The 18,445-nt window shown below is 43.9% G+C and overlaps 1 protein-coding gene across 2 annotated transcripts in view; it reads left to right on the plus strand.

Annotated features, from left to right (window-relative positions):
- The window catches only part of DCLRE1C (DNA cross-link repair 1C), a 403,712-nt gene that overhangs the window by 372,290 nt on the left and 12,977 nt on the right, over positions 1-18,445 (plus strand). For both annotated transcript variants that reach the window (XM_078674195.1, XM_078674196.1), the window contains exon 13: positions 9,219-9,319. In XM_078674195.1, the coding sequence (XP_078530321.1) occupies positions 9,219-9,319 (101 nt within the window). The remainder of the gene's footprint in view (positions 1-9,218; positions 9,320-18,445) is intronic.

Here is an 18,445-nt window from a genome sequence, read left to right on the forward strand (position 1 = left end):
CAGATTTTCTTCATTTAAATGCATTACATAATTTTCAGTCTCCGCCTATCGTGCTCTGGTGATCATACAATTGGCATCCATTTTCACTTGTAAGAAAACATATAGACCTATAGGAGGAAATACCAATGCTCACACTTGCATCGTTTTACCAGCATTTGTTTTCACTGTTAAATGCTACCTTTTTTATTAGGTGTTGCATATGTAAGAGTTAGAGCTATTGGCGTTGTAAATGACAATGTCTTTCGGTTTGGAGTAGAGTGGAGGTATGTGGTGTGGAGTGGAATTATGTGTGTTAGATTGGCATTGCTAGTTGTTGAATTGTGTGGTTTGTAATGTATTTGTTTAATTGAATTATGTGGCTTGGTGGATAGATAGGGGTGAGAGCTACACAGATGGGGTCATTACGATGTTGGGCAGAATCACTTCTTCCTTACACCGGTCAAGGGACCAACCAACACTCGGTCTGCGGTCTCGACTGCCCCATTAGGATGGGACCGAACACTGTCGCATTCCTATATTTTACTATGGGAGCATGTGTTCAAGTCGTAAACCGTCCGTAATGCATGCTCCAATAGTAAAATGGTAGGTGCAGTTCATCCCTGCACCCCGTTACAAGCACCGCAAGGTGCCTGCCACAAGGTGCAGGGATCAACAGAGGGGCACCATAGGTGCCCTCTCGGCCTCCAACCAGAGGCCATGCCTCAAAGGGGGCTCTGCTAGGGGCCCCCTAACACGCTTGCCAACATGGTTTTCATGTCAGACAGGCCGCATAGAAACCATGTCGGAAAGCGTGCATCGTACTCTCAAGGGCAGAAAGAGCTGCCCTTGAGATTACAGGCCGCATTCTGACTGGCGGTCGGGCTCTCTGAGCCCGTCGAAACCTAGTCGGAATGACCAGCCAGTCGTAATGAGGCTGTCGGAAAGGAAACCGAATGGCCCATCATGATTGGTTTGTAAAGACGGTATGTCGGAGCCTTTACGCGCTGCATCGTAATAAGCCCCAGAATAGTTAGAAAGGAAGATATAGAGGGATAAGTAGTTTGTGCTTGAAGTGGTGAATGAACTCAAGATAGAGGAGCAGAAAGAGTGTGTGAGAAAGAGTAAAAAGGGGAGAGCAGGCCACAGACCTGTGTACGCAGCAGACACCCCCAAGAAAAGGAGGAGAGGGTAAGTTTGAGGGAAACAAACCTTGAAATGACACGGAAAAGAAACTGCACTTGAAGACTCAAAGTAAACCACATGAGAGAGGCAAGAAGACTGTGAGAGAGCGAGAGCAAGGGGTAGGAGATGGTAAGAGAGAGAGAGAGCGAAAGACGGATGTTTGGGAGGATCACCTAGAGGGGGGGGTGGACCGGCTCATAGTATGAGGAGGTGCAGGAAGGTAGTACTCGTCTTTAGTGCACCCACTGTTGCTGTTTTCAACAAATTAGGATAGGCTGTAAGCAGTAGACTATTTACAGCCTATTGCTTTACAGACGCTCTAGACTCACAGGCTATTAAGACCAGAATGAAACAGTGAGATGGGGAGCTGGAAAACTTTAAAAGAGGGTCCAAAACAGGCTATGTGGATTGCTTTATTTTAAATTGCAGGGGCTGTTAGTGCTTGTCACATTGGTTTAAAGTGAATACACAAAGTTCAATCTCTTCCCTGATGTACTGTGTGGACCAGGCAAACAGTATGAACATAGTTTCTATTTAAAAGAGGATCAGTAGTTCAGAAATCCAAGCTTTTAAAATGATAAAAAGAAACACCAAAGCTTATAAGATGAGAAACGACCCCTTGCGCGAGCAAAAGCATGTGCAGGCCACATATGCAGTTCTACTGGGAGTTAACTGTTCTGCAGGTTGGTTGGACATATTTTGTAACATACAAAGTATTCAGCCCACAACGTTCAAGCTATTATTCCAAGAGTTTCCATTGGAGATGGTACTTAAGTTTTTATGAACATCCATGCTGTTAAAAAAAATCACTTAATCTCCCTGCGCCTAAAAAATATAAGGTGAACTTGTGTAATGTAACTTGTGTTTATGTAAAGAGCTCCAGTACCTTTAGGTGGGTTTGAGGTCACGCTAGATGAAGCTGCTCAAAAAAAGAAAAAGTGCCTCAGTCATAGCCCGAGCACGAGACTTACAGCACCTACCCCCTCAACAGTGGTGTCCCCCAAGGCTCTGTTCTGAGTCCCACGTTGTTTAACGTGTACGTCCGCCCTCTAGCCCTACTGGCCAAAGTCCATAAGATTAATAAGTTATTATACGAGGACGACACGCAACTGTTATTCACTTTCTCCAATAACCGAGCCCAAGACCAACTGAAATTCCGTGATGATGTCTTGGCCATCTCAGATTGGATGGCGGAAAATTACATCCAACTTAATGCTTCAAAAACGGAGGTGCTTTTGGTTGGCGTGGTCCCCCATAAATGGGACTACCAGTGGGGGGCCGCTGCACTGGCCACACCACCCCAGCCGAAAAGCGCAGACAAAAATCTAGGGGTCTTGATGGATAGCTCCCTCTCCTTCGAGCTTCACTCCAAAAAAGTGGCAGGTACATGCTTCAGCCACCTACGCGGGCTGAAACTCATCTTGGGGTTTTTTGAAACTCCCACCCGACAAGTGATCATCCAATCGGTGGTTTTGCCACGTTTTAACTATTGTAACAGACTACTACTGGACGTAAACAAAACGGATACGAAGAGACTTCAAAGGGCACAGAACGCGGCTGCCTGCACTCTTTTCGCCCTCCCTAAACATTGTCATACCTCCCATCTTCTGTAGCGCCTACACTGGCTGCCGATCGAACAGAGAATAAAGTTCAAAACTCTCTGTACCACTCACAGGATCACGGCCAGGGCCTCCAGATACTGCAGGGGTTCTGCACACTATATGTCCCAACGCAAGCGGTGCGCTCCGCAGATCTGCATCTGGCCTGCACTCCTAGGGTGCGCAGGAGTAGAGCGGGGGGGCACTCGTTCAGGTCCCTGGCTCCAGCCCTATGGAACTCTGTTCCAATCATGGCGCGCAGCACACAGGATCATTGGGCATTTAGAAAACAGATTAAAACTTGGATGTTTTTATATATCTAGCGCCTGATGCGCCCGCATGCTACGCTCCTGCTCCCTGGGTTTTTAGAAACATACATTCCCTGGCTGTCTTTCCATCTGGCTAGCAGTCGCAAGTTTTTTTTATTGCTTTTGGTTCTGGATAAAGGTGCCATAGAAATTGTTGAATAAAATATGCTTCCAATTTTGGTTATGGTTTGTCCAATAAGACGCCATTTATGAATGTCAAACACAGGATGTTTTTTTATATGTATTATTTACATAGGCCACACCTCCTGTAAAGGCTTTTTAAATCACACTCACGCCAGTGCTTCCAATTTCTCATACCGCTTAAAACACTGAGGAGGCCCACACACTTTGCATTCTTGCCAGTGCTATCTAAAGTGTGCCTGAATCAAATGCACTGGGAAAGCTGTGCAAGACAGCTTGCAGGTAGACCGCATGAATCTCACCTAAGTTATTGCGCAAAAGTGGAGGCTAACATGACATCTTATGTGTGGATGTGATGTACAGTGCAGGTCTTAATTATGTGCCCTTAAAGCTGCTTGCTCTTCAGACTTTGAAGCATTCATTGGCAGCTTCGCAGCTTGAGCTTTAGGTTAGCCTGAAAAGGCATCAATGAAAGACATTTTGACTATGCCAATGTTTGTGCTGTCATTGATGGCCCCTTTTAAAGGCTCTCTGGTTGCTGCCATAACTGTCCAATCGATGGCAGCATCTGTCCACTGAAGAAAACCAGGCTGGTCCAAAATCCAAACGTGGAACCACGTCCAAACACACCCCACAATGTTTGTTGATCCAGATAGACTGTAAGTTGAGAGTATTATGGTCTGAAGGTGTTAACAGTTTTATTTTGAAAACATGAGTGCTGGTACAAGTCAAAAGGATAACAATACTACAATGAATTCCTTCATGCCCACCGAGCCTCCTCCTGACATCAATTTGCACAGTCCTGGGCTCGAAATGTCCTGCCCAATAAAAAGGTTTGTTTATAAAATAAGTGAACTCTTCTGCAGGTCCGATCCAAAGCTAACGCACATTGGTGGCACTGAGGCACACAGTTGTATTGTTGTTGTAGTAATTTCAGTAAATGCCTTAACAGGGAAATACAATCCGGATCAGACTGGGGCAGAAAACACACCAGGGCACCAAAATAAGTGCTTCCTATTAGCGAATTAAATAATGAGAAAATGACCCACATTTGCAATGTAGAGAAGCGTTTATCATGTTTTTAAACCCAGTAGTATCTTGGGTCTACTAGACTCTGCCCATAGCGACTAAAATCGGCAAACTCCTACCTGCTGGGTGCTTGTTAGCTACTGGTTGCCTTAATATAATAAGCATTTGAAATGCAATATTTCTCACAATAACGAGCGGTTGAGCTATTGGCATTGTAAATAGCAATGCCTTTTATTTGTGTTGTTTTTAAAACAGATAAATAAAAGGCATTGTCATTTACAGTGCCAATAGCTTAAACTCTTGCAAATGCGTTTGGCGACCGTGCTATAAAGATTTTTTTTTAAGTTATAGGAGAGAGCGTGTCAGGCCAAACCTATTTGAGAAACTAATGCTGGGAGGCTGTAATTAAAGTCTACCGAGTAACAAAACACGCAGCAGGGGGTGTCCTCATGGGAGGTTACAAAATAGGACAAGGCAGTACGAAGGAGGGACTATTAAGCCAAGTGACCTATGAAAAGCCATAGTTTACAGTGGACAATGACAGAGGCCAATGAAAAATATGGGCACAGAGTGGGCGGAGCTGCAAGTCCATACCTGAATACAGCATGCCTCGCAGAGTAGCGGATGCACTGCCCAGGCTCGACCTAAGAAACGAGTGGCCCAACTTGTCCTAGACCACTAAGTAACCATAGGACCTGATACAATTATTAACCCTCCCCCAGCCCCTCCTACTTCTCCAAGGTTATGTGCTTTCGTGCAAGGCAGTATTAAGCTGGTTCTCTATATAGTGTGCTAAAACGAAGTACACAGTGCAGAGAGTCCAGTGCGTCCACAATTGTTTTATAGAGGCTAAAGTAGATAATTCTAACACTCTCTTTTGTGGCTGTGTGGGCGAGCAGGTAAGCTGATCAGAGGGTAGTGCTTTTAGCCTTTGTTGTACTCACAGAGGCAATAATTGAGATGACACACTCCATGAGAAAATCCAAGGCACATTTGAAAAAATAACAAGTCTTTTTATATGTATTTTCGAATCAAGAATTACGTTCAAAGGTAAGTATTGTATTTTTTATGAATTTTCAACGATACACAAATAGTTCAAAGTTATGAGCAATTACCCACCATACAATCCTATGGGAGGAAAAAGCAGGTAGGTAAAACACACAGTGCAGACAGTTGTAGGGGTCACCTTCTGAGTTTAGAATAGTAGGAAGCAAAGGTTCAAGGTTCTACCAAAAATTTGTCTGGTGCGTCACAAATTCTGCCAGAAGCAGGAGGTTGATAGTTGACACGCTATGGGGTTAGGGGGTGCTATAAAGAGAGGCTGCACAAGGGGATTTGCGGGCAAGTCCAAAAGCTAGAGTTGCAAGGGCCTTAATGACAAGGGAGCACTCTCGAAGTGGGTCTCAGGGGCCTTGATGTCCCTCCGTGACTGCTGGTCTCTGGTACAGTTGGAGTCCTGACTGGACTCTTCGATGTCGGTCTTGGTTGCCGGGCGTCCGGTACCCTGGGAGTTGGTACTGCACAGCCCTGGACGGTCCTGGTGCCTCCACACTCGGTGGGGAGACAGATCTGACCTTTCAGAGTACAAGTACTACTTTCTGCTAGGTTGTGACTCCGTTCAGGCTCGGGATCTGCAAGTTGGCGGACCAGACTCTGCAGTTTTGGTGCCTGCGGTCTGCAGGGTAGTAGCTCCTCTACTCCATGTGACTTCTTGGGCAGTTTGCAAAGGCTGGTAGTCCTCTGGGGTTCTTAGAGGCCACACAGCAGCAGGACGAGATAGCTCATCCCGATGGTCAAGTCTTGAATTGGCAGGCAGGGGTTTGTGACCCTAACTCTGCAGCAGGTACTCAATTCTCTGGTTCTGCAGCTCTCCTTTGTCCTCATCATCTTTAGGTCAGTCGAATCTAAAGTCCAGAGTCAAATGGTGCCACCTAAATACTCAGTTTAGGGCATTAAGGGAAGTACCAGGTAGTAGCAAATGAGCTACCTACCTTAAGTGTGACTACACCCCTGTGGGAAGTGGGCATAACCCTGACCCTAATATGCTAATTCTCTTCAACACAAGATGGAGGATTCTAAAAAGTGGGGTCCACATTAGCTGCCTTCCCTTAGGGGTGGTGCTGGCTAGGTGTGGGCACACCTCCTAATCAAACAAATTTTTCCACCTGTCCTGCCAAAAGTGGGGACAGGGCAGGGGGGTTGGTATCTTCCGCTAGCTGGAGAGGCCTGGGTATCATTTCAAAGGCAGCATGGCCTTTGAAACTTCCTGTCTTCGAAGACAGTTTGTACAAGGTGTGAACACCTCCACCCAGAGCACAATTTAATCCCAACCGCAGAGAGCAAAGTCTCTCACACCAGGAGGCCAGAAACATGTCTAGTGGTGGAAGACTGGTCGAGACCAGTCAGTAAAACACACTAATAGTCAGTAGGTTTTCAGGGGGCACCACTAAAGTGCCTTCAGTATGCATTTATTATTAAATCCAGCACTGTCATCAGTGTGCGTTTATTAAGGCAAGGTGATTGGTACCAAACACCTTTGGTTACAGTGAAACCATCATGTAACTAGGGAACTCGTAAGGACAAGTGTCCAGCCTGTGTACTTGTTATGGGTTCCCTGTGCACTGGTAATATCTAAGAGTGAACTTGGATATCACCAGGACATATTCACTCTGACAGATATGCCCTCACCTGGGAATAGTGTACCCTGTTTTAGGGCGGAAAGGCCTTCCATAGGGGTGACTTACCTATACCACATGTAGTACTGGCAGGCATGGCGCATAGCGATGTGTGCCATGTTAACTCTACGATTTTCTCTGCACCAAGACAAACAGGCTCCAATGGCAGTTGGCATGATCTTGGTGAGGGGTCTTTATGGTGGCGCGAATAAGTGCTGCAGCCATGCTGGACACTCTTTATTCCCAATACCCTAGGTACCAGGGGTACCATTTACTAGGGACTTACAGTGGGACTGAAGTTGTGCCAATTGCTGAACAATCGGAAAGAACACTGGTGTTGGGGACCTGATTAGCTGGAACCCAGCACACTCTCAGTCAACATTGCACCAGATACCAAGCGAAATGTGGGAGAGAAGAGATACTGCAACAAAAACCCAGTTTCCTACAGCCATATTGTAGGACGATGTTGTCATCATGCAGGGTCGGATTGGGATTGAAAATCGGCCCGGGCACACAACAAAAATCGGCCCCCATTTGCATAATGCCTTTCCTCATATCACTGCTTCAGAGTAATTGCATAAAAAAAAAAGGAGGGGGGCTTAAAAAATGCACGCATTAGTTTACACTAGTGAAACACACCTGAAAACAAGTGAGGCCACTTCTGCTCAGGCCCCCTGCCCCGCTCAGTATGTGCATACATTAATGGGCCGTCCATCGACCCAAAGGGAGTGATACCACTACCTGTTGCTAAACCGGGGGTGGGGGACCGGCGGTGTTAGTGGGGGGAGGGGAGGCGGGATGGGTATTAATGAGCGCCCATCTGCCGGCAGAAAGACCACTCAGCCACCCACTGGGCCGCTGGCTGTATTCCGAAAATAGAGACACCGCCCAAAATCAGCCCCAGACTGCTCAAAAAAGCAGCCCACAGCAGAACTCGGACACCGGCCCCTCGGGCATTGCCTGAATGCCCGCAGTACCAATCCGAGGCTGTCATCATGATACGAGTCTCCTCTGCGGCATCTCCTCTGCATGACATTGGAGGTTGAGGGAACATGTAGTTCCCAGTTTGATCAACCACAGACAAATTTTCAGTGCTGAACTTTCAGCACTATTGCGTGTTTCTGTTAAATCAAATTATTTCGGAATTGGGGCCATTACCAATAAAATGTAAATAGAGAATATTCAATCAGCAAAAACTTCAATAAATAAAAGCCATTGTGTTTAAAGAGATAAGCTGTCTGCGGGAGCGTCGTATGGCTCTTGCAACGCCCAGGCTGGCACTAGCCGTGCTGCCTCTGCAAACCGACCCCTCATACATTAATCAGCTGCTATTGGAGTTCGGCTCCTGTTGCGGGCTTCAGAAAGCAACAACAAAAAATAGTGTGCCGAAAGGAACTTAAATAAACAGAAGTGAAAACTATACATGTAACAGGGCCCGTTTCCATGGGCGGCAATGAAAACAGAAAAAGTGGGACAATTGGGATGAATTCACCACCCAAAAGACAGATTTTACAAGACACAGAAAGGCACCAATGAAAAGCGAGGGTTATGATGAAAGCCCATAGAGCAGATACTGCATGTCTCGAACGAGACAGCACATGCGCTACCTAGGAAAGACATGAAAGGGAAGGCTACCTTTTCAAATCACTTTCTCCTACATCTTCTTATCTAAAATTCCAAACCTTTGAGGATTTATTTATGGTAGTATATTTATTGCACTGCTGGACATGCCTACAGAGAAGCAGAAATCTAACTATATATATCTTCTCATTATAGACCACAAAGATACATGTAAAGTGTACTTTCATTAAATGGTTTAAATATTTTTGTAACCTATTGCCATTTGTACTAATGTATTTATTTCCACAGTACAGATCTCACTATCATTCCAGTTGCTATCTGCACCATGATAATCTTTTGCATTAGGGGAAGCAAAAAACCAAATATTCAAATGAGGGGAATGGGTGGATGATGATGATGTGAGTATGTAGTACACAGAATAAAGTACCCCTACCATACATACAAAGGATATTGCAAGCCCCATCATTTAGCGAAATGATCACTGAGCACCTGTGACTTGCAATGTCCTTTTAACCAGCATAGTTGCTGCTGTGTCCCAGACATAAATATCATCATGCGGTTGAATAAACTGCCCACTTAGTATAATAAAACTGTAATGAAACTTTATTACAGTGTATGTGGCGACCGGCATGCTTAATTCGCGATGTTGAAATGTGCTGCTATGGCTTTGCACATTGTTGCATTGGGAGAATTAGTTCTCAAGTGTTTATCCTATTTCTTTTCAGTCTGAAACCACTGTGTAGGTCGCATTCAGGGAACGTTGAGCCCATGTATAAACCCCTTGGTGCACTGAAGAGATCCAGAGGAATGTACTTAAACGACACAGGTACTGAGCACACCATTTCCGACTTAATTTGTGATAACTGGTTTCATTACTTAAGTTTTTAATTCTGAAGCAAACAAAGCATTGATGAAGGTATCATGTCTACATCTGTTAATGTCATATATGTATAGGTGCACAGCGGATGTGACTGGAAATGTTTTTGGGTGTGCGATTTTTGTCTGTGTGAGTGAGCATGTATGGTTGGAGTTTTGCACAAAAGGGTCTATCAGTTTTACTATATACGTAAGTTGATTTGTATTATTAGAATATTGAGAGCTCCACTGAACACGTTGATGTGGCTCAGGGCCATTAGTAGTACCATATCTGAAAAATCATAGGCTATCACAACAAGACTACAACATCGTTCCATTTCTAGCCAACAATATTTTGATAATGCTGAACAATATCGGCTCTACTGTGATAGACTTTCCCAATAATGATTCAAAAATTTCTATTAGTTCTCTCCCACATTGTTCCTCGCTCCTGTAGGTGAGTGCCAGAAAACAGGAAGTCGATGGATGGCATATACTTCCATGGCTGAACCTAAAATAACAGTCCACTGGAAATAGTGAGCCTTAGGGACCTTTGGGGAAAGCATATGGGGATCACAGTTCCCTTGCAACGGTGTCATTGTATACAGATTCCCACTTAACCCTTTTATATAAATGTTTATTAGATGTTTGGTAATTTGGCATGGTTGATATATATCTCCTGGTCCACAAGGATCTTCATGTAACGCTTGTAGGGACTTTGTACACCGCCATGGTATGAACATGATTAAGAAATGCTGTGGAAATATTCTTGGTCTTTCAAAGTTAGATAGTGCGCCATCATTTATAACTTTGTCATTTTATATTGATTTCAAGTAATATTGGCATTGTTGTCAAATTTACCCTTGTCCGTTTTCAAATCTAGAAATTAAAACATATCCAAGTAATTAAGATGGGACTCACTCCTCCCAGCGAGTTAACCACTCAAATGTAACAGCATCATAGCTTTGGGCAAACCTGGATGTCTTCCTATTTTCTGAAAGGACATGTCACTCTGAGGAAAGAATATAAGTGTACTTATGAATGGATAGGAGTCCTAAAGTGGGGACATTTGATACGGAAATAGCAAGGATAAGAAGTTGGACTCATTTATAAACGCCTGTGGCAGAACCGAGCTAAAACATGGCTATGTGGGTAGACTTTTTTTGCTGGCCTTTCTGGCACGTTTCTGAGATGATGCACCGTTTTACTAGCATATAATTCATTTTGCTTGCAGTTTATGGACTAGTATGTGTCCTCTTGGGTCTTTGCAGTTGGAGAAAATTAGGAGAAACCTCTGTCTCTATTTCTTTTAAGCCTCGTTGTTTTCAAATTGTATCTTCTCTGGATTCAGTGAATAGGTAGGTAGTAAAGGTATGTTTATTAGACCAATGATCTCTAAACAACATGCTACATATTACAATAAATAGTATAAAAAACATATACAAAACAATTTCACTGATACTTAAAAAAGGCGTTACCTTCACAGACAGTTACTACCTCCCTCCCACAGCTTAAAAATGTCATATAACAATACTCCTAAAATTGCAACGAGCAACAGTCACACTAATGTAAGGATAGTATTTCCACCTAAACACAATTTACTCTGAGCGTGTCCCACTATATTTCCATGCCAATTTCTATCCAATCATATTTGGTTCCAGCAGAGTCCTTTTCACCGCCTTCATATATTTTGCCATGGCGATTGCGATGTCAAGATTTGGCATGTCAGTAAGTAGATTAATTGCTAGCGGGCGCTCAAATATACCATATTTTAAAAACATAGGTTGTAAAAACAATTTCCGCTGTGACACAAATTTTTGGCAGTCTAGTAAAATATGTAAATTGTCACACTTAATACCTAATCCACAGCAACATTTACCGTCAGGTTGTACCAATTCTGCTTTTCTATTTTCATGAGATGCCCAATGGTTAACCCCTATTCTCCATCTGAGCACTTCAGCTCTTAGTCCAGCATTAGGTAGTGTATCCAAATAGGGGTACCACATATCATTCTCCCAACTATTCATCATATAATTGACTGATACTTTCTTTCTCAGGTATATCATGTCATTTTGCCTGGATACTTCTCTTCCTGCTGTTCTAAGCTCCCCATTTGAGGCTTCAACCGACAGTGTCACCTGGTCAAATTTTACTTTTAGGCTTTTACACATTGCGCACAATTTCATTCTAATCACCTTGGCCCATTTTAAATCGCTGTGCAAAATCTCCTCTTTGCACCATTGTGATACTTTTGTAACTTCCTCCGATCCCAATCTTTTCCAAAATCTTAAAAGAGCCACTTGTACCTGTATGTTCCATGATGTCACTCCCAACTCCAATCGGATTGCCTGGATCATAGAGGAGCTAGGCAGTGACATCAATGGTTTGAGACATTTGCCCTCCTCAATGTCCCAATTGTTCTTCCCACTCAAATACAAGACTTCGGCCCCATACTGCACTTGTGGGGGTATCATTGCCTTATAGGCGTTCAGTAAAGGTCTATGTGACATATCCCCATAGATTTGGCTAAATTTCCTTAGCCCGCATCCTGATGTATGGGCTTTCGCACTCTGGGCTGCCAGATGGATATCCCATTTCAAAGACTTTTCGAACCAGATACCGAGGTATCTGTATTCATTCACAATTTCTAATTTACTGGAACCCAGATACCAGTTAAAATTCTGAGTTTTCTTCCCAAAACATAGGATTTTAGTTTTTTCCATATTTACAGTCAGGAGTTTAGCCAAGCAGTATTCATTGAAGACAGATAACTTCCTTTGCAATCCAATCTCCGTTTGGTCAAGAATTACTAAATCGTCGGCGTACAGCAAACAGGACAATTGTTTCCCCTGCATTTTAGGGCTGGCGCTCCTATTCACTTCTAAGGTGGCTGGGAGATCAGCTAGATATATTGCAAACAGTAAGGGGGCTAATACGCATCCCTGCCTTAAACCATTCTTAATCAATATTTTTGGTGTCAGGGCTCCATCTGTGTCTTTGATAACTTGCGCCCAATTTTTGTTTGTGTAGCTCCTGGATAATTTTCAGGAGCCCCTCTGGGACATTAAGTTTTCTTAAGGCCTCCCAAAGGCATCTCCTATCTACTAGGTCGAATGCCGCTCGGAAGTCTACGAAGCAGCAGCATAACTTCCCCTGCTTTTCCACCGACTTCCGCGCCACCGCCCACAGTGCGAAGCAGTGATCGATCGTGAAATGCCCCTTCTTAAATCCTCCTTGCTCTACTGGCACAATCGTCCACTGTTCCACCCAGTCTTTTAGACTGCCCAGGATTATTTTGGAAAATACCTTTTCCCCAATATCCAGCAAGTTAATAAGTCTATAGTTTTTTGGTGCTTTTCTGTCTCCCTTCTTGTGGATTGGTCTGATTACTGCTCCTCTCCACTTTTTGGGTATCTTACCTGAGTCCAATATTGCCAAAAACATCCAGGAAAAAAATTCCGCCCACCAATCTTGCTGGGATTTTATGATGATTGCTGGTAGGTTATCTGGACCTGCAGCACGGGTTAGGTTTAGACTTCTTATGATTTTATTGACCTTTTCTGTAGTAAATAGGGGTTTTAGGTCTACCACCGCCTCCATCCAGGGACAGATCTCCTCACATGCTTCTTCAGCATATGTTTCGTATAGCTCACCTAGGTATTCTTCCCATGCTGCTTCCTCTACTACACAGGGCATAGCCCCGTTAGCCTGACCTGCTCCTACCTTTATCAAATTCCAAAACTTTCGCAAGTTTTTAGATTCAATAATTTCCAGCAAGTTAACCCAGCATTTCTCTTTAAATTCTCTCTTCAGATTTCTAACTACCATTTTATACTCCTTCCTCATATTACTTAAATTTTGCTGTCTTATTGGAGCATATTTTTTCCTCAGGCTTCTTTCTTCCCTTCTTATTTCTCTTTTCCTGGTTAAACACTCCCCGTTAAACCAACTCGGCTGTTTGGCTTGTATTGATTGTTTAGCAGTTATGCATGGGTCCTTACTTTTTATATCTACTTTGAGGCACTGCGCCATTTCTTTTATCTTTTCCTCGAACCAAGGCACTTTTTTAGCCCTAGCATCTTTCAGATCCACTGTCTGTTGGAATCCAGCTAGCTTTCTAATATATTGCTCAGTTAATCTTGTTGTCAGCCGTTTAGGGTACTCTACTTGTTGAGGGAGAACCAATTCTCTAGAGCTTTGAAGTCCCCTTGCTAATGCAAATTGCAAAATGTTGTGATCACTACCATCACAAGCAATTATCTGAAACCCATTGATAAGATCAAAGTTCCACGCATGGATGAATATATAATCAATCGGGCAAAGTTGGGAACCTATCTTAAAGGTCTGCCTTGCAGGGCAGTCTGTTTCCCATCTGCCATTTAAGCAAAACAATCCTTTTAGCCCCAAAAATTTGCCCAACTTTGCGTCTAGTTTAGAGGAAGTAGAATTTGGAAACACAGCAGGGGGTATATTATTTGAGCTCAAGAGGTCTTCAACCCAATGGTCATATCTCGAGGGGTTCAATCTATGGTTAAAATCACCCATTACAATTATCATATAATTTTCAAACTTTTCACACAATGTATCTAGGTCATTTTCAAAACATCTCATTTCTATCTCATATTCTTCATTTGATCCCCATTGAATGTAAACATTTATTATTATCATATGATCATACGCCCCTACCGAGCCCAGCAGGGATACATCAATGACCAATAACCATTTACAAGTCGTATAAATAATCATAGCCCTTTTTGCTATCTTGGTCGAGACAAGAGTCATAATGCCCCCAGCTGGACGGCCAAACCTCTTCCTTCTTGCTGGCCTATGTAGTTGTACAAAGCCTTCAAATACGGGGGTATTGTCGCATAGCCAAGTTTCCTGCAAACCTACTATTTCGGCACTTTGGGCTAGGGTTTTTATACTTTCTACTTTTGCCTCCCCTCCTAGCCCATTTACATTCCAAGATAACAGGTTCATGCTATGCGACACCCCTCCTCCCTAATCGACATCACTGGTACGGTCATCAACGGAATTTTGCCCATATTGGGCACCTGACCAGCTATCATTAAAAGACCAATCACCCCACGGTTTACCTGCCTCATGGTTCTCAACTAAAATTCTCATATTTTCACCTACCCTTCCCTCGCCTAGGATTAGACTTATCTGTCTTTTTCCCAGGCCTGAGTGACAGGCTAGAAAGGCTCTGTCCTGCTGGTTCCTCGCCTCTAATTCACTAGTCGGTACCAACCTTATCCCTACCTTTGCTATCTCATTTTCCGCCCTCACAATTGCTGTTTTTACCAGACTTGAGTACAATAGTACCATAGTAAGTTCTCTCCCATCATTATTATTACAAAAACCTACTTGTTTTATATCCTTTGTTCCCAACCCCCTCAGAGTAGGGCATTTAGAGAAGGAATATGCAAGTTGGGAACGGTTTAGGGGTGTAACCTTGCAGCCTTTTTTTCTCCCTTTCTCTATTTTGACAGGTTCAAAATATAGCCACAGATTATCCACGTCTTTATAGGAATAATACCGGGCTGTTTCCCCTCCTTCCCATTCCATTCCCTTCCTCTTTTTACTGAAGCCTCTCCCCTATCTGCTGTTCTATTCATATTCATTTGCCCGTGTGGTAATTTCCATGAATTAATCACCTTGACCTCTCCTTTATTTATTGGTGCTAGTTTTATTTGCTCCTTTCTTTTAGCCGTTGCTACCTCCCCCACCCTTGTACTATTTTTGGGGATCCTCATTGACCTCCTATTTCCCACTAGAATTCTATCTTCTTGGGGGGATACTGATTCTTTACTCCCTTTCTTCACAGTATCTGAGATTCCTTCCAGCCTTTTTCCCCCTGCCCTTGACTCGTTTTTAAGCGTGCTGATCTTTTCTTTACTCTTCGTACATTATATCGCCTATAACACAATAGGTCCTTCCATCTATTTACTAGCATCGGGCATCTTGATATATAGACTTCCTGACGGTCAATCAACTGCTCACAAACCCTCTCCTCTACCTGCTGTGGGGGGGTCCTGGGTCTGAGCCAGTCTCACTATCGTAGGCATCAGCCCCCTGATTCCTTGCAATTCCCCTACAATGTTCTGAAATTGGATTTCGTGGGTTTTTAATATACTATTGTTTAACATCGTCACTTCCAACAACCCTTGCAAGGTTTTTTGTAGCATTAGCATTATATCTAGCATTGATGCTGAAGCAGTCGCAGATATGTCTATACCCAAGGTATTGTTAGGTGCCGAATTTTCTATAAATATTGCTCCTTGAGTTTCATGTTGCTCCGTGCTCTTTACGGTAATGGACATTCTAAACTGCTCCGGGTCACTTCTCTGTTCTCTTCTTGAGTTGGTTACGTTCATCTCTTCACAGGTCATATCAATGCCGCCTGTCCAGGGAGAAGATCCGGGGTGAGGAGGATAGTCTTGGTTCCGGGGTGACCTCAATAGGGCTTTGATTCAGTTGGTTACTAAAGGATACATCTGAGGTGATTACACAGTCCTCCTGATCCATTTGTTCAAGCGATAGCTCTTTGTTAAGGTCTTTATTCAATTCCGGGGTTTTCACTGGGGTTTGCAGTTTTTTAAAATATTTTCCTACAAAGTCTTTGATTGATTTGGATACTTGTGCGCCTCCCTTTAGTCCACCTTGGGTGCCTTCACTCGTGTTTTTATTTCTTTTAGAAGACCTTTTTGTCACACCTTTAGGTGATTCCATACTCTCTCCCCGGGACTCGTTTTCAGGCACAATTTTCTTAGTAGTACTATCCGGCTCTTTCTGACCTTTAAGGTTTTTAAGCTTTTTTGGTGCCATCATACCGTGTCTTTAGCTTCCAACTTTGGGTAGAAATGCTTGTTTACTTAGCCTGTATTGTATATAGTTCCCTTTCCACCGGGGTAAATTACTACCGTCTGTTTGCTCCAGCCCCACCCTACTTGTAAGCGTAATTGGGGTATCTAATTTTTATTTCTCATAAAATAGTACCAGGTTTTGGTTAAGATTTTTAAGATAGATTAGTTATTTCCAAAAATGACACAATTATAGGTTTACTTACCTCTGCTGTGCGTGGACAGGCTGAACTGACCGGTATTGTTCAATCCGCTTTCAATACTTCAATCTCCACGTTTATCAGTTAGTGATAACACCTGTGCCAAATAATTCCTTCAACTGTCTTAGGCACAAGCTATCTCACGCACAAGTCTTTTAGCTTGCCCCCCCGCGCTGCATGCCTGCTAAATCACAGGCTTTCAACTCCAGCCTTGTTGCCTGTCATACAGGGACCAATAGCTTGGTGCTCTATACCATACTCGGCACCGTTACTCTTTTTGGCAGCCTGGGGGGATTCTCTGCCTCTGCCTGCCGCCGCGCCTTCCTCCTCGTGCTTCGCTCCTTGCTCCAACTTCCCAGGAGCGTGCGTGCACGCGAACGCGGTCGGAAAGGGCAGGGTCAACCTACGTCCGCGTGCTCAGCTTTGCTCCTCTGGGTTGCGGTCAGCAGCTCCGTCCTCCGTCGCACAGCAGAGAAAAGTTCATCTACCCGATTCAGTGAATAACTTGGATGAAACAACTGATGTCAAAGTTGTTCATGTCCTGACAAATTAGATTTATCGTGTTCTTACCTTTATTCTCCTGCTATCACATCAAAGTACTCTGATTAAAGACTACAAAAAACAAGCATTTGCAATGCAATAGGTCTCGCATTAGGAAAGTTTGAGCTATTGGTAGTGTAAATGACACATTTTTTATTTATGTGTTGGTTTTGAAAATAGCGAAATTAATAGCTTTGTCATTTACAATGCCAATAGTTTTAACTTTCGCAAATGTGACACCTTTAGTGTTTGTAATGCAATATGTGTTGTATTTACGTGATTTAGATGTATTGATATTACGAATACCAATTGCTTTACATTTTTTTAATAATTAATACTTAAATAAAAGCTATTATAATTTATAATGGCAATAGGTTAAACTTTTGTAAATAACTTTTGTGAAGATTATGTTCAGTGTATTTTATCGTGACGAAAATCCAAGAACAAAAGTGAAATATTAACATCTTTTTGTGACATTTGTAATAAAGCTTGAAACATTGAGAGAACATATTTGAACCAGTTGTTGTTGAATGGTTGCACAGATTGATGCTTTGGTGGTTCTGAGTGATGTTGTGGTGGTGACGAGTGATGCTGTGGCGTTCAGTGATGCTGTGGTAGTGCATAGTGATGTTGTGGTGGATGCTGTGGTGCCCCTGAGGGATGCTGAGGTGCCCCTGAGGGATGCTGAGGTGCCCCTGAGGGATGCTGTGGTGCCCCTGAGGGATGCTGTGGTGCCCCTGAGGGATGCTGTGGTGCCCCTGAGGGATGCTGTTGTGCCCCTGAAGAATGCTGTGGTGCCCCTGAGGAATGTTGTGGTGCCCCTGAGGAATGCTGTGGTGATGCGATAGAGTGAGTGCGATAGATATAGGGAGTGATTGCGATAGATAGAGGGAGGGAGGGCGATAGATAGAGGGAGGGAGGGCGATAGATAGAGGGAGGGATGGCGATAGATAGAGGGAGGGAGGGCGATAGATAGAGGGAGGGAGGGCGATAGATAGAGGGAGGGAGGGCGATAGATGGAGGGAGGGCGATAGATAGATGGAGGGAGGGTGATAGATAGATAGAGGGATGGCGATAGATAGAGGGAGGGAGGGCGATAGATAGAGGGAGGGAGGGCGATAGATAGAGGGAGGGAGGGCGATAGATGGAGGGAGGGCGATAGATAGATGGAGGGAGGGTGATAGATAGATAGAGGGAGGGCGATAGATAGATAAAGGGAGGGCGATAGATAGATAGAGGGAGGGAGGGCTATAGATAGAGGGAGGGCGATAGATAGAGGGAGGGTGATAGATAGAGTGAGGGCGACAGATAGGTGGACGTAGTGGTGTTGGATGTAGTGGTGTAGGATGTGGTGGGGTGGTGGTGGTGGTGCAGGTGGTGATTGCGGACGTGGTGGTGGTGGACATGGTGGTGGTGGAGGTGGTGCTGGTGGAGGTGGTGGACATGGTGGTGATGGGCGTGGTGGACGCGGTGGTGGTGGATGCGGTGTTGGTA

This window comes from Lissotriton helveticus, chromosome 1_1, assembly GCF_964261635.1.
Source record: "Lissotriton helveticus chromosome 1_1, aLisHel1.1, whole genome shotgun sequence".
Classification (NCBI taxonomy): domain Eukaryota; kingdom Metazoa; phylum Chordata; class Amphibia; order Caudata; family Salamandridae; genus Lissotriton; species Lissotriton helveticus.